Source organism: Bos grunniens, chromosome 22 (assembly GCF_055505025.1).
Source record: "Bos grunniens cultivar Pamir isolate PY7600 chromosome 22, Bosgru_T2T1.0, whole genome shotgun sequence".
In the NCBI taxonomy this organism is placed as follows: Eukaryota; Metazoa; Chordata; class Mammalia; order Artiodactyla; family Bovidae; genus Bos; species Bos grunniens.
The window spans coordinates 43,312,563-43,328,166 of record NC_141186.1 but is presented as its reverse complement, the minus strand read 5'-3'; the positions used below and the strand labels follow the sequence as shown (position 1 = coordinate 43,328,166).

The window sequence follows — 15,604 nt, the reverse complement described above, 5'->3', positions numbered from 1 at the left end:
CATCTGATGCCCCCAGCCCCTTAGTGTGTCCTGTCTGTTCAAGGAGGCCATGTGCGTGTAGAGTTCAACGTCTATACTGCCTTCTTATGTGCTCTTTGTTCCTTTCCAAAGGCAAAACCAAAAGACCCATTCCTGAAGAAGTACTGCAACCCTAAGAAGGTTCAAGGCCTTGAACTCCAGCAAATAAAAACATATGGGCGGCAAGTATTAGAGGTAAGAGGTATCTGACTTTTGTTTAAGTTGCACTGGAATTTCACCGAGCATCCCAGTATTCTTTTGGGAAAGTTTTCAGGCAATATCTAAAATAGTTGAAATTATCTGGTCACATACAAACTGGTGGCATTGTCATATTTTACCCCCAAAAGCAAATATTTGAGACTAAAGCAGTAATCTAGACCAACACAGTTCCAAAATCTTAGCTATTGGAAATTCCTAAATTACTGTGTGATTTTTAAGAACTTTATTGTGTGAATACCAAGTTTTGTGTTATTTCTGGTTGATTTATCTTTGTGCCAAGATTCTTGCTTTTGTTATATCCTATACGTAACCACTGGCCCCCTTACAGAAGTAAAGCTAACGTGAAAAAGCCTTTCCCACATCACTCTCTAGAGCAGCATTCACCAAACTTCTTGGATTATGCAACCCTATCAGTGAAAACAATTTAAGCATAAACACTCCCATGTTATATATGTTTAATTTATATACATATATATTATATATATTCTATTAGTAATGTATTTTGTCCAGTATAAGTTAAGAAAGAATGAGATTAAAATCAAAACAGACAGGGGACTTCTTAGGTGATTCAGTGGTTAAGACTGTACTTCCAACTCAAGGGGTGGCAGGTTCCATCTCTGGTCCGGGAACTAAGATCCCACATGCCACACGGCATGGCCAAAAAGTTAAAAAATAAATAAATGAAAAACAAAAACCAGAAAAGCTGTAATACTTTTCTTCCGGTTCTCAACGGATCGTCCTGGGCACCTGCTTCCGCAGGGCACTGCTGTGGTTCCCAGGTCTTTTGCAGGGCTGCATCCAGGTGTCTCTGTCACTGGCTGAACCACTGTTTATGAAATGGCAACTGAAAAGTTTGCTTCTTTTTGTGGGAGGCTGTCATGTGTTTCTATTAATAAACAGCCAAATATATTCTGAGGTGAGACAGGACTAGAGATGTTTTCAGCTCAACCCTTCTTCCTGAATAATTGGCAGAAGCCCTGGCAGGATATCTTTATTCATCTGTGCGGGAGGATCTTTGCCCTGAAGAGAGCTGGGATGTGGTGCTTAGGTAGAGAAAGTGCTTACAGTAGAGGCTTTTGGCTTCAGAGCTGTTAACCCGAGCAGATACAGGCTGCTTCTCTGTTCTTTGGAAATGAGGGAGCTTGGCTTGGATTGGCTTGGCGTGTCCACAGCTGGAAAGCACTCAGCGTCCGTCTCTTTTCCAAAGAAATGCACAGACATGTACTCTTTCTTTAGGAATCTCCCCGGTGACCGGTTTGGTCTTGTTTCAAAATATATTGACTGAAAAGGCAAAGTTTAAGTTTGTCTTGTGTCGAATGAGTTGGAGGGGAGTGTAACCACTACATACTTTTCCATAGGTCCTAAAGTTTTTACATGACAAGGGATTTCCTTATGGGCATCTTCACGCTTCCAACGTGATGCTGGATGGGGATACCTGCCGGCTGCTGGACCTGGAGAATTCCTTGTTGGGCCTTCCTTCCTTCTACCGATCGTATTTCTCACAGTTCAGGAAGATCAATGTAAGTTGATGAAAGTGGTGAAACAGCAGGCTTATTTTTAGGTGTAAATTATCCCTGCGGCAGGATGCATGATCTGTCCCTGTAAGAAATGTGTGCTAAGCAGGGTTGGGTATGGTTGAGGCAGGCAGGCCTGTTGGCCCTGTCTCTCCCACGGCACTGCTATATCTGAGAGGCTGGTTGGGCAGGGCCAAGGAAGGGTAGAACCTCTGAGTGCATCATCGTGAAGGTAGGACCAAGACTTTTGCTCAAAACGATGCTTTGTGAGCTTTTACAAAAGGCCTCAAGTGGTCACTACCAGTTGTGGGTGGGGTTGCCCCTGGGCCATGTTTCTTAGTGGAAGCCCAGGGCTAGGGATTCACAAAGCCAAAGCCTTCTGCTGTCTTTTCTTCTGCAGACATTGGAGAGTGTGGACGTCCACTGCTTCGGCCACTTACTATATGAAATGACTTACGGACGACCGCCCGACTCAGTGCCTGTAGACTCCTTCCCTCCTGCACCATCCATGGCTGTGGGTCAGTATGGGGTTTGTAAGGGTCTCTGGGCCCTGGTCATGCTCGGAGCTTCTCATCCCCTTTTCCAGAGTCCAGGGAAGGTCCAGAGGAAGTTACTGTGCTCCATAGCCAGGAAGTCTTACCAGGAAGTAGAAGTTACGGAAGTAACTTCTTAAATGTATTTCACTGAAAATTCAGATCGCTCATCTGTTTGTCAGGCTGTCTGAAATCTCAGGAGTCCTTCTGTAACATGCATCAGAATTTTGGAAGCAAGAGGATGTGAAGTATGGCTAGTGAGAGGTCGAAGCAGAAGCTAGGAGCAGACAACTTGCATCCAGTCTTGTGGACTCAGGCAGAGTCGGGAGGTATCCCAAGGCTGGAGGGTGACCTGCGAGGACAACCACAGACTGGACACCCAGCAGAGGACAGCCCACCAGGCCCAGATTAGGAAAGGCGGGCAGGAAACCCTGGATCCAGGAGTTCTCCCAGCATCACTGAGGGGCTCCTGTAGGAAGGAGGGATGTCAGGGCTGATGCAGAGTCACCCAGGGACCCTTTCCTCCCCCCAACAGCCAGCTTACAACCCCTTGGGGCGGGGGTGGCAGGGGGCAAGGCAGCTCTTGGAACATCACACCTTCCACGCATTCGGGTCAACCTCCACCAGCGTCTTTTTTGTGTCGTGAGATGGTTCCGAGAACAGGCCCCGAGACTACTTTGGGTTGAGTTTGAACAGCTGAAATGGAACAAGTGACCTGCAAGTAAAAAAAAAAAAAAAAAAAATCTGGCTGTTTTTGTAAATAAAGTATATGGGAGGATGTATATAGTTTGTATGCAAATATTATATACCAATTTGTATAAGAGACTTGAGCATCTGCAGATTTGAGTATATTTAGGGATGGAGAGGTTCCTGAACCAGTGTCCCAGGGAGACTGAGGGATGACTGTATGTAATAAACGATAGTTGTGAAAACTTGCTCTGTATGAAATGTCTTTTTCATTTGTGATAATTTTTTTTTTCCTGGTATAACCAAGTATTATATTAAGTTTAGAAGTTTGCCCCAGTTTCCTTGAATGTATCTCTTTACATAAAGTAAGAATTCATTTGGATATGTGAAGAATTAAATGTGTGTATTTGTGTGGGTAAAAAGCATAATGTTAATAATAGTTATTTCTGAGTGGTCAAATTATGAATGGAAAAAAAAATCTGGCTGCTTCTGTTTACACTGTCCAAGGTGTTGGATGGTGAGATACCAACAGTTGGCACTTCGTATGTTGGTTTTGACTAAAAGCAGGCAAGCAGAGACATGTCTTTCAAGTTCAGAATTTTACTCATGTGTGGTGTTTACTTCTCTTTTATGAGAGCAAACACATTTATGAATGATATCTTGAGTCCTTCCTCCAATTATCTGTGCAATATACTTAGCTTTCTGTCAGCATGTGGTTCCTAAATCTTTTTTTTTTTGAGTCATTGGGAGTTGTCAGCATTGCCAGCAGCCCCCCTTCCCCCTCCGCCCCCTGCCACCACGTATGCCATCTGTCTGTGCGTGAAGAGTTTTGACACTGTCCTGATGAGCCCACAGACAGTTGTTGAGAAGTGGTGTCAAACTTTTCATCACCAAGTGGGTTTGCCAGCATGTTCTGTGGAACTAAAACGTGTGTCTGTTCATTTTAAGTGGCCGTGTTGGAGTCCACGCTGTCTTGTGAAGCCTGTAAAAATGGCATGCCCACCGTCTCCCGGCTCTTGCAGATGCCGTAAGTCAATCCCACGCCTTGGCTGTAACCTTCCTAACCGTGTCGAGCCCCGGACCACTGGCCCAAGTGTCCAGGCCCAGTAGAGACTCATCTGCAGTCCCCGCAGAGCCTGGGTGGCCTGCTTGCCGGTGGTCACTTGCTACATGACATCCTGACCTTCCCTCGTGGCCCCTGCGCACCATAGTCTGACTGCTCTGTCTTCACACCCGTGTCGTCTTCACGTGTGTCTTCATGTGTGTCTCTCCCTGTCCACGCAGGCATTGTGTGTGTGGACACATGGCAGCCCCACACTTGGGAAGTACTGAAGAGGGGCAGCCCTGTTTCCATTCATCGCGCGGCCCACAGCGGTGGCTGCTTCACTCGGCGCTGGTCGGGCAGGGTCTGGCCTCCAGGAGGGGGGCTGCCTGGCTTCGGCCTCACCTGCATGTGTTTATTCATTTCTTCACTGGGTAGCATATGTCTGACATGTGCCAGGCCCTGTGCTGGGGCTTAGAGATGAATGGTCAACTGAGGCGGGTCAGATAGTGCTTTGGGGTCTTTTTTAAGGTGCATGTTCCGCTCCTTCATGGAAAGGCAGCAGGATGGTTCAGAAACATGTGTCTGAGTTTAGACAGACCTGGGTGTGGGCACAGCTTTAGCGCTTTCCCCAGGTGACCTTGGGCAGGTTTCCTAACCTCTGGAAGCTGAGTTTCCTCATCTATAAATGGGGATAATAATAGTCTCCACCTCAGAATGCTGGTGGGAGGATTTATTGGGATGATTCCTCGTACAGGCCCAGTTACTTAAGAAGTGCTTATTAAAGGATAGTTAGGCAGAGTCTATTTTGTGCTCTGAGATGTACCCAGTGCTCTGTCAGCAGAGGTATTCGGGAAACAATTACATGAGGAAATGAGGCAGGACAAAAAAAGTACATAAAACCCGAGTTCAGGGGAGGCGGTGATACTTCAGATTCCTGTGTCCCAGTGGGTCTGTTCCAGTCCGAGGCCCTGGGGAGGATGCGCTGTACAGAGCAGCCCGAGCCCCTGCCCCGTGAATGTGACTTTTCAGTGTTTCACTGACATTGGGGCATGCCTCTGTGAACCAGGCACAGTCAGCAACAGTGCAAACGTGGGAAAATTATTCTAGTCATTTTCACCATTCACTTGTAGAACACATGCCTTTGTAGTTAGGAAACGGCCTCTATCCACGTCAGTTTACTTGGGTTTGTATTTGCACCCCCTGCTCCAAAGCGCTTACGTTTTCCTCCCAGCCTTCCAGTTCTAAAGCGAATCCAATTTTTTTTTTCCTTCACTTAAGTCTTTCTACCCTGTGGGCTTCAGCCTGGGATAGCATTTGGCGAGGTGTGAATTCTGCTCAGTTAAAAACGTGTTGTCTGGGAAGTAAGTGGACCCCTTGGCCTCGAAGGGGAGAGTTTTGTTTCTACCTCTAGGCCGCCCAGGGAGCGCTGTGGGGAAACGCTAACCCTGTCTCTTCTACTTGAGATGTAGTTACCCTTTTTCAAAAGCGGCGTAAGGAGAGACTTACGCCGAACCATTTGGGCAGTGCCCAAACAACCATTTAGTCAGAACAGTTCAGAATTCCTCACACTATTCTTTTTAATAGCATACTTTCAAGGAGAGAATTGATATTCTCCAAAAGCTGCTATTTCTTCTTAAGAGAGCATGAGAAGCACTACTTATCCTTAAAAGAAGATTATTTTATCTTGTTGGATTCCAATCAAAACAATTCCTTTTTACTTACTCACACATTTTTATTATATTGAGCTCTAGAATAAATTTTATCCTCCTCTGGGACCAAAAAAAAAAGGAAAATCAATCATTCTGTTTAGAAATATCTGCTGCATATATTAATTGCAGTATAATATAAATAATGGGTTCTGTGGTGGGTGGCTGAGGGGTAAAGAATCTGCCTGCAGTCCTGGGGCCCCAGGTTTGGAAGGAAATGGCAACCCACTCCAGTATTTTTGCCTGGGAAATCTCATGGACTGAGGAGCCTGCTGGGCTGCAGTCCATGAGGCCACAGAGCTGGGACAAGTCTGAGTGACTAACACTTTGACTTTTCATAACCATAATAAGTAACTTGCAAATTTCTTTTCAAAATGTGAATTAATTTACATGAGAAGACTGTTGCCACTCAGTGGGGAAGTCACCTTCCCTACAAAGCTGACCCAGCCCTCCTGCTGAGCTCGGAAATAATGGGGAGTTGGGGTTTCTGGAGGTCACTGTGGGTGGCCTGGAAACTCCTTTGAGTTTATTGATAAACCTGAGGTGGTAGGTTGGACCGGGGCTGGGGGCAATGTGGGGGTTGGGGGGGACTTGATGGGCTAAAAATGTTGTCTCATTCTGCTCTGGTTCTGTTCTGAAAGTACACCTTGCTTAAGAAAGATATTTCTGTTTCTTTTCTTTACAGATTATTCAGTGATGTTCTGCTTACAACTTCCGAAAAGCCACAGTTTAAGGTAAAACAAATTATATCATTTCTTGGTTTGTGTCATGAATGTTTTCTTAGAAAGTTAGTTTTTTATTCAATAAAGAGAAGATACAATATTTATAATAGATGTGGAGTGGGAAAACACATACTTAAGAGTGTTTTTATTGATTTTGGGGGACCTAAGTGAGGACAATAGCTGGGGAACAGCCTCTCTCACAGCTCTAAGGAACAACTGTGAAGAGGCAGGGGAGCAGCCAGAATATGTATGAACTTTTTGCTGGAAAAACCACTTGTAGTCAAGCATAAAAAGATTGCTGCTAATCACAAAAGACAAACATCTCTAGTTAATGATTTTAATCGCTTTTTTTGGTATGAAAGATGCAGGAATCTGGGGTCATTGAAAATTTTCCTTAGGTGTGCATCTTAACTCTCTAGGGTCTGCTTTCCTGTTTTTCTCCACCCTGAGTTCTTATACCCCCCAACCCCCAGGGGTGGGCAGTTGCAGTGGGTTGCAGCTTAATCCTTGAGGAAGAGGAATGGCCAGCAACATTTTTCATTTTACATAAAGAAAAATTGAAAAGAATCTAAATGTTTTACAATCTTGAAGTAGTTTAATAATTTACAGTACATGGATTGAGTGTGTTTTATCTAATGAAAGTGAAATTTACGAAGACATTCTAGTAGCATGGAAAGTGATTATTATTTGGGCTAAGGGAGGAAAGCAGAATATAAAATACAGTGTGTAGGGACTTCCCTGACAGTCCATCGGTTATGGGTCTGCACTTCCAATGCAGGGGCACAGGTTCGATCCCTGGCTAGGAAATTAAGATCCCACATGCTGTGTGGTATGGCCAAAACAAAAATAGTGTGAAAAAATACTTCTGTCTAGAATAAGGACTGGAAGCAAGTATCCTGGGAAGTAGCCATGCTATGCAGTGTTGTGGAAACAGCAGGAGATTTAGAGCTCCCCAAAACCAAGTTGATGCCTTATTTGCTTTGGTGATAGCCTCTAATCACCTCCCAAAGGTTCCATGACATTTGACTCTTTGGACCAGGTCGGTTTTTACTGCTGGGGCTGCGCTGTGCATTGTGGGATGTTGAGCAGCACCCTGGCCTCTGACCCCACTAGAGGGGAGTGGTACTCCTTTTCCACCTCCACATTGTGTGGCAATCAAAACTGCCTCCAGATGTTACCAGCTGTCCCCTATAGAGGGGAGGAGGGCAAGATCACCCCCATTTGAAAGCCGCTGATGTATGGGCAAAGACCTGTTCTGTGGGTCTATGTTTACTCGTGTAGAGTTGGTGAGTAAAACCTGACAGCTGTCAGTGGACAACTGAGGTGATCCAGAATACCTAGTACAGGGCTGGGCCCCCCTCAGCGCTCACTTTTAGCATTGTTTTGGATAGTAGGGTGTTGCGAGTATGCTCAGTCATGTCCGACTCTTTGTAGCCATTTGGACTGGAGCTCTCTAGACCCCTCTGTCCATGGGATTTCCAAGGCAAGAATACTGGAGTGGGTTGCCTCTTCCTTCTCCAGGGGATCTTCCTGACCCAGGAATTGAGGCTGCGTCTCTTGCATTGCAGGCAGATTCTTTACCACTGAGCCAAAGGAAAACCTTTGGGTGGTAGAATGAAGGGTAATTCTCTTTCTCCTTTCTACAGTCCCCCCAAACCCATAATCTTACAATGAAATTAAATTTACTGGGAAAAAAGAAAGAAAACACCAAACAAGGTGGTGTCTGAAGACTTTATAGGCAAGGGAGAGGCTTTCTGCTGTCCTATTTTGCCAGTTAGAAGGGGCTTCCCTGGTGGCTCAGATGGTAAAGAATCCACCTATAGTGCAGGAGACCTGGATTTGATCCCTGAGTTGGGAAGATCCCCTGAAGGAGGGCATGGCTACCCACTCTAGTATTCTTGCCTGAAAAATCCCCATAGACAGAGGAGCCTGGTGGGCTAGTCCGTGGGATTGCAAATAGTCAGACATGACTGAGTGACTACGAATAGCACACAGCAGAAAGAATAGCTTCTTTGGATCTGAAGTTGGAGCGAAGGAAAAACTTTGGAATTCATGTCTTTTTTACTGAAGCTCTTCCGGAAATGCATTCAGCCTTGTAAATATACTCTCCTCAAGTCTAGTAGTCCAGCCCAGGGGTTATCATTAGCCCTTGTTCTTCCCCCAAGCTAGAGAGTCTGTGGCAAAGATACTGTGATCTTAAAAACCATGTTAATCTCTTGTGTGTCTGTTTTCTTTCTGGAAATATATACAAGAGACTGGTGATGTTGGTTGTCTCCATGGAGGGGGACTAGGTGGGATGCTTTTTTCTGTGGATATACCCTTTTTATGCCTACTGAGTTTTGAACCATATCACTGCATAGTACCTACTCAAAGCTTTTTTAAAGTTAAATTTTTTGAAGAATTTGTTGTTCTTGTTCAGTAGCTAAGTCATGTCTGACTCTTGCAACCCCATGGACTGCAGTATGCCGGGTTCCTCTGTCCTTCACTATCTCCAGGAGTTTACTCAAATTCATGTTCACTGAGTTGGTGGTACCAACCAACCATCTTATCCTCTGTTGCCCACTTTTCTTCCTGACCTCAATCTTTCCCAGCATCAGGGTCTTTTCCAGTAAATCACCTCTTTGCATCAGGTGGCCAAAGTATTGGGAGCTTCAGCTTCAACATCAGTCCTTCCAATGAATATTCAGGTTTGACTTCTTTTAGGATTGACTGGTTTGATCTTGCAGTCCAAACGACTCTCAAGGTCTTCAGCACTGCAATTTGAAAGCATCAGTTCTCTGGCACTCAGCCGTCTTTATTGTCCAACTCTCATATCCGTACATGACTACTGGAAAAACCATGGCTTTGACTATATAGACCTTTGTTGGCAAAGTGATGTCTCTGCTTTTTAATATACTGTCTAGGTTTGTCATAGCTTTCCTTCCAAAGAGCAGGTGTCTTTTAATTTCCTGGCTGCAGTCACCATCCACAGTGCTTCGGAGCCCAATAAAAAAAAATCTGCCACTGCTTTAAACTTTTCCTCTTGTATTTACCATAAAGTGATGGGACAGGATGCCATGATCTTAGTTTTTGAATGTTGAATTTTAAGCCAGCTTTTTCATTATCCTTTTTCACTCTCATCAAGAGGCTCTTTAGTTCCTCTTCATTTTTGCCATTGGAGTGGTATCCACATATCTGAGATTGTTGATATTTCTTTTGGCAGTCTTGATTCCAGCTTGTGTTTCATCCAGCCTGGCATTTCACATGATGTACTCTGCATGTAAGTTAAAATAAGCAGGGTAACACTGTACAGCTTTGTTGTACTCCTTTCCCAATTTTGAACCAGTCCATTGTTTTGTGTCTTGTTCTAACTCTTGCTCCTTGACCCCCATATAGGTTTGTCAGGATTCAGGTAAGATGGACTGGTATTCTCATCTCTTTAAGAATTTTCCACATTTGTTGTGATTCACACAGTCAAAGGCTTTAGTGTAGTCAATGAAGCAGAAGCAGATGTTTTTCTGGCATTCCCTTGCTTTTTCTATAATCCAACAAATGTTGGCAATTTGATCTCTGGTTCCCTTGCCTTTTCTAAACCCAGCTTGTACATCTGGAAGTTCTCGGTTCATGTACTGCTAACACCTAGCTTGAAGGATTTTGAGAATAACCTTACTGGCATGTGAAATGAGCACAGTTGTGCAGTACTTTGAACATTCTTGGGCATTGCCCTCCTTTGGGATTGGAATGAAAACTGACCTTTTCCAGTCCTGTAGCCAACGCTGAGTTTTCCAAATTTGCTTGCATATTGAGTGCAGCACTTTCAAGCATCACCTTCTAGGTTGTCTCTTTGTTCCATAGGTCCGTCTTTATGCCAGTATCACACTCTTTTCTGTAGCTTTACAATAGGTTTTTGATATAAATTTATTTATTTGCAATAGATTTTTGAAATCAGGGAGTGTGAGGCCTTAGGTTCCAACCTTCAAGATCGTTTAGGTAATTTGGGATCCCTTGAGAATTGACACACTTGAAATTATCCATCATGTTTATGTGTTCATTTAGTAATATACTTCTTGCTGAAAAATGCTAATGAGGTGAGTGGGTTGGGATAGCAAGAGTGGGCAGGATAGGAGTGAAGTGGACGGCTTGTAAGTGATTTCCTTCCAGGAATCCTCCTTGATGAGCAGCCATTTCTTCATTCAAACCATGACTTGAGAGAACCTCCAGCCAGTTTCCTCTGTAGATTATGTACTTTCTCTTTTTTCAGATCCCCACAAAGTTAAAAGAGGCATTGAGAATTGCCAAAGAATGTATAGAAAAGAGACTGATTGAAGAACAGAAACAGGTAAACCGCTAATAGTTCCTCTTTGTCTTTTGGTGTTTTAGCATCCCCATCCTCTGCTGTGGTGATCACAGTGATTTACTTTTAACAGATCGTTCATTCCATAAACATGTCTTGCATACTTGCTCTGGACCGGGCTCTGTGTTCAGTGCTGTGAGACAACTGAACACTTCACAGTCCTACCTGCAGAGAGCTCAGCCTGTGGCAGAAACAAACGTGTTCACAAAGGATGGTCACTCTTTATGACTGGGCAGACTGGGTGGTTGGGGGGTCATACATGTTTCATACTCTGATGGTTCTGGGGGCCACACTCATTTTCTCTGAGAGGGAAAGGCATGTAAGGACCTGGGGGTGCAGAGGGAACAGTCTTCATCTGCTGGCATACTCTTCTCCCCGACATCCAGACCCAGTGTGGAGGCAGACAGGCTGAGCACGGAAAGCGTTTTCATCCAGATAATTTGATTTGGCGAAACATGGTAGAAATTTTCATTAGCGTAGGATATGCTTACATTTGTGGTGAACTGTGGTCTCTTAAAGATCCACCAGCATCGAAGACTGACGAGAGCTCAGTCTCACCATGGATCTGAAGAAGAAAGGAAAAGGAGGAAGATTTTAGCTCGAAAGGTAAGCCTGATGTCTCTGTGAATTCTTTCTTGTGAATGCTTGACTCCACGTGAAGAAAGTTCTAGGTCAATGACGTGCATTTAGTTCATGACAGATCTCTGTGCTATATCTTTCTGAAAGCTTAAACTTTACAGATGGCTGGTTAGCTGCTTCTCAACAAAAACCATATAATAGTGTCAGCAGAGAAACGGACCATAGAATTTCCTGGCTTGCTGGCCTGATGATGGCCTTACTGTAATTGTGGGGAAGGGTTGGCCTGAGATTGTAAACTCAGCATTCTTGGTTTTTATTTCTCCCTTTAGTTTTGGCTTGTGGCTTCTTCACTGTTATGAGGCCCAATATGACCTTGTGTGTAGCTAGTTTATAACTCTGTGCCTATAAAATGTTTTTATTCCGGTATGTTCATTCTTTGCTTCCTCCCCCCTTTCTTTTTTTTTTAAAGAAGTCAAAACGATCTGCTGTTGAAAATAATGAAGAACATTCAGCAAAATACAGCAACTCCAATAATTCAGGTAACTGATTATAGGTTATAGTGGGGCCTGGGTCCCAAAGATTAGTACCAGGAGTCTAGGTTCTTGGGTTCTTCTACTGTATATAGCACAGGGAACTGTGCTGAGTGCTTTGTAGCAGCCTGGGTGGGAGGGGAGATTGGGGGAGAATGGCGTATGTATGGCTGAGTCCCTTTGCTGTCCACCTGAAGCTTTTATAACATTGTTAATTTGGCTATTCCCCAATATAAAATAAGTAAAAAAAAAAAAAAAGAGTTCCTGGGTTCTACTAGGTGGTGTGGTGACAATTACAGAAAACAAAAGAACTCTGTTCCCAGGGAGGAGTTGCCATAGCATTGAAAGTCTCACAGGACTCATGTACTAGAAGGGACTTCAGAGCTTAACGGGCAACGAGCCTCTTCACCGATCACAGGACTCGATCTGTCAAAGATGAGCATCAGCCCTGGAATAAAACCCCACCCAGTAATGCAGTGCAAGGCCTCCTGCTTATCAGGAGAGGCTACACTAACTGAAATGGCCCTAAAGCCTGCCCTCCGCTCTTTCCCCACGTGGCAGAAGGGCACGCCCTCCTCCATTAAGGAGAGGTCTTCCCAGTGTGCGGGGATCGAAAAAGGAACATTCCAGAAGGGCGAGCAAGGCACAGAGAGCACTGTCCCTGCCCCACCCAGCTGGCTTTGGGCCTTCATGTCCCCATCTCTGGAGATCAGATCAAGGGACCCCCTGGGACCTTGCAGTTGTTCTGCCTTTTGAGTCTGTGAAGTGGAGTTCCACATGGAGAAGGGAAGGTTTCATCCTCATAGGTGCAGCTTTGGCTCAGCCCTGGAGGCCAAAGGAAGGGGATTTTTTTTTGTTTTTTTAGGTTGAGGGATAGTTGCACATACTTCCAGTCAGGATAAGGACCCAGTAGAGACAGAGAACCTGAAGATGCAAAAGAGAGAGTGATTGTTGAGGGAGGCAAGGTGAGAGGGTGCTGGAAGGCCACGGAGTTAGGATCAAGAGCCCAGCTGTCAGTCTCAGCCTTGGAGAAAACCCATGCATCCTTTCCTGGTGTCAGGAGCAAGTGGAGTAGGTGAAGAGGCAGAGGCATTTGAAGTAGAAGGGAGAGAGGAAATTAAGGGTGTTCACAGACCATGCCTTCTCAGACCTTTTCAGGGAAGTCAGTGAGGAAGACATCTGCCAGGGGCAAGAGAAGAAGTGAGGGGTGTGCTAGACCTAAAGGCTGGGCTGGCCGCCACCAGAGGATGCAGGCTGTGTAGGTAGAGCTGGAGCTAGAAGAGTTGGGGTGGGAGAAGATTCTAGACTCCGGGAGGGTGGAAACTATGCTAGCACCACTGCTTGGAGAGTCAAGCCAGAGAAGGGCTCAGGGGGAGCTAGCAGGGAGGAGAAGGAGCCCCTGGAGGTCCGTGTGAGGACCAGGGCTGGCTCCCTGGGGATGGAGGCTGGGAGAGGAGGAAGGGGCTGGAGGCTATTGTGGCTGGTGCATAATTTCAGAGTTGGAGGTCTGTTTTCTCATGGTTGATGGAATGGACATGGGCCAGTCATTTTCATCATTAGCCTGAGACTCGAGTCTTCAGTCAGCCTGTCACACTGGCAGACACTCTGTCTGATGTCTGCTTCTTTATAAAGTGGAGAAAGCCTGGCTCAGTGTCTCCACCTGCCTGCTTGCAGGGCTCTATGCCAGATACATAGGGGCTTCCCTCATAGCTCAGTTGGTAAAGAATCCACCTGCAATGCAGGAGACCCCGGTTCAATTCCTGGGTCAGGAAGATCTGCTGGAGAAGGGCTAGGATACCCACTCCAGTATTCTTGGGCTTCCCTTGTGGCTCAGCTGGTAAAGAATCTGCCTGCAATGTGGGAGACCTGGGTGCGATCCCTGGGTTGGGAGGATCCCCTAGAAAAGGGAAAGGCTCCCCAGTCCAGTATTCTGGCCTGGGGAATCCCATGGGCTGTATAGTCCTTGGGGTTGCAAAGAGTCAACTTTCACTTCACTTCACTTATGCCAGATGCAGCCAGGTGGGAGGCTAAGGACTCCAAGACACCACCTCAAGGAATTTAGGAAAGCCAGGAAGCTGTTGATAGAAATGTATAGATCATCTCCAGATCCCACTGAGTCACAAATGCAAACCTTCTCCCCTTTAAAACCCATGTTAGCACTATAAGCAGTGTCCTATCACAGTGGGCTGGATTTTGCCATCTTTTTCAGTAAAACACCTCCCATGTTTTATAGAAGATGAGAGAATATTGCAAATAGTGGAAAGGGATTCAGCCGGGGGGAGGGATGGTTTAATTAGGACATTTCTCCTTGTGCTCAGTGTCTGTGATGTGGATGATGGGAGAGCTGGTGGCAGGAGGCGCCCCCAGGGCAGGTGGTGGCCTCAAGGGGCGAGGTCTCAGTTACCTGCAGGGAGCTCTGGTAGTCCTTCGCTAGGACATCCATGTGAGGGAAGGGGCTTGTGTGGGCTATTCTATTTGTTCACTGGGCTACTTCCAGGTTTAAGTCAGGAGGGTGTATTCTGGGGATTTCTGAGCAGTGGAAGTGATGCTGGGGAATTTGGGAATATTTGAAATATAACAATGTTACTAGGTCCAGGAAAAGCATACAACTTATGGGAATATGCACCTTATTTTGTAAATAAGGGTATTTGCTGAACTTCAGGTAAGAAAAAGCCTGGGAAATCCACACACTGAGGAGGCTGATCCTATCCAGTTTGGTGTGCCTGCTGGTAAAACGGCACTCCACAGGGAGCATTGCCGGGTGGATGCGCTGGAGAACTCTCGCTTCCTTTGAGGAGGCCTCCACCAGAGTGCCCTGCGCCCCTCTGTCACCTGTTCTGCTGTGGCTCTCTCATTTGTCGTTCATTACCCCGGGATAGGGGTTGGGTCCACAAGAGAGGCTATAGCTAATTGCATAAACTGTTGGATGGCACAAAGCTGATTTCAAACCAGGCAGGCTGTGGGGAGCAGTGGGAGGCAGCGAGGCCTGGGGAAGGAGACGTGCCCTGCACTGCGGTGGACGCCTGCAGTCATGGGTCCAGTCCCTGCACTCTGTCCCGCCTGCCTTTTCCCACCAGGTCCACACGTGAGCCAAGTGCAGAGGTTCAGACAGTGGTGGGTCCCAGCTCAGGCCACATTCCAGATGTCTTTCTTTGGTCCCCATGAGGGTTTTCTCTGTTTTCTCTCTTAGCAGGATCTGGGGCCAGCTCACCTCTCACATCCCCGTCCTCACCGACTCCACCCTCCACAGCAGGTCAGTGACAAGGCAGAGTGACCTGCTTGCCTCCCCTTCTGCACCAGTGGGGAGAAGTGTGGGGCTCTTGCTCTTTGTACCTTGGCTCAGACATTTGAGGTGTTAGAAGGGACCATCCTCCTCCAGAGAAACCAGTCGGGGTGCAGATCAGCAGTGTCACTTGGGAGAAATGAGGGTCTCGATTTCCAAACTCAGATTTCAAGGGGAACGAAATAGTTGGTTTTAGGGCCACTCACCTACCCCCTACCTCCAGCTCGCTCTCTTTGCTGTAAAGCCTCATGCAGGCTCCTTAGATCAGACCCTGTCTTGGTATAGGCTCAGGCTGAACAAAACAACTGTGCTGCTGCCCAGAGGCCCTATCCTGCCAGGACTCTCTCCTCAGGGAGCCCAGCCACACTGCTGGCTTTGTCACAGAGCGCAACTGGTGAAATGCCCGCCTAGGAGTGAAATACCCACGGAGCTTCT

At 46.1% G+C, this 15,604-nt stretch overlaps 1 protein-coding gene across 20 annotated transcripts in view; it reads left to right on the top strand.

The window, feature by feature from the left end:
- PXK (PX domain containing serine/threonine kinase like) overlaps positions 1-15,604 on the top strand; it is an 88,574-nt gene that overhangs the window by 59,617 nt on the left and 13,353 nt on the right. For 12 of the 20 annotated variants that reach the window (XM_086367185.1, XM_086367195.1, XM_086367194.1 and 9 more), the window contains exons 9-17: positions 112-213; positions 1,596-1,757; positions 2,152-2,269; positions 3,920-3,998; positions 6,408-6,456; positions 10,685-10,762; positions 11,297-11,383; positions 11,826-11,895; positions 15,077-15,139. In XM_086367185.1, the coding sequence (XP_086223311.1) occupies positions 112-213; positions 1,596-1,757; positions 2,152-2,269; positions 3,920-3,998; positions 6,408-6,456; positions 10,685-10,762; positions 11,297-11,383; positions 11,826-11,895; positions 15,077-15,139 (808 nt within the window). The remainder of the gene's footprint in view (positions 1-111; positions 214-1,595; positions 1,758-2,151; positions 2,270-3,919; positions 3,999-6,407; positions 6,457-10,684; positions 10,763-11,296; positions 11,384-11,825; positions 11,896-15,076; positions 15,140-15,604) is intronic. The other 8 variants (XM_086367186.1, XM_086367199.1, XM_086367198.1 and 5 more) reach the window with 2 other exon arrangements.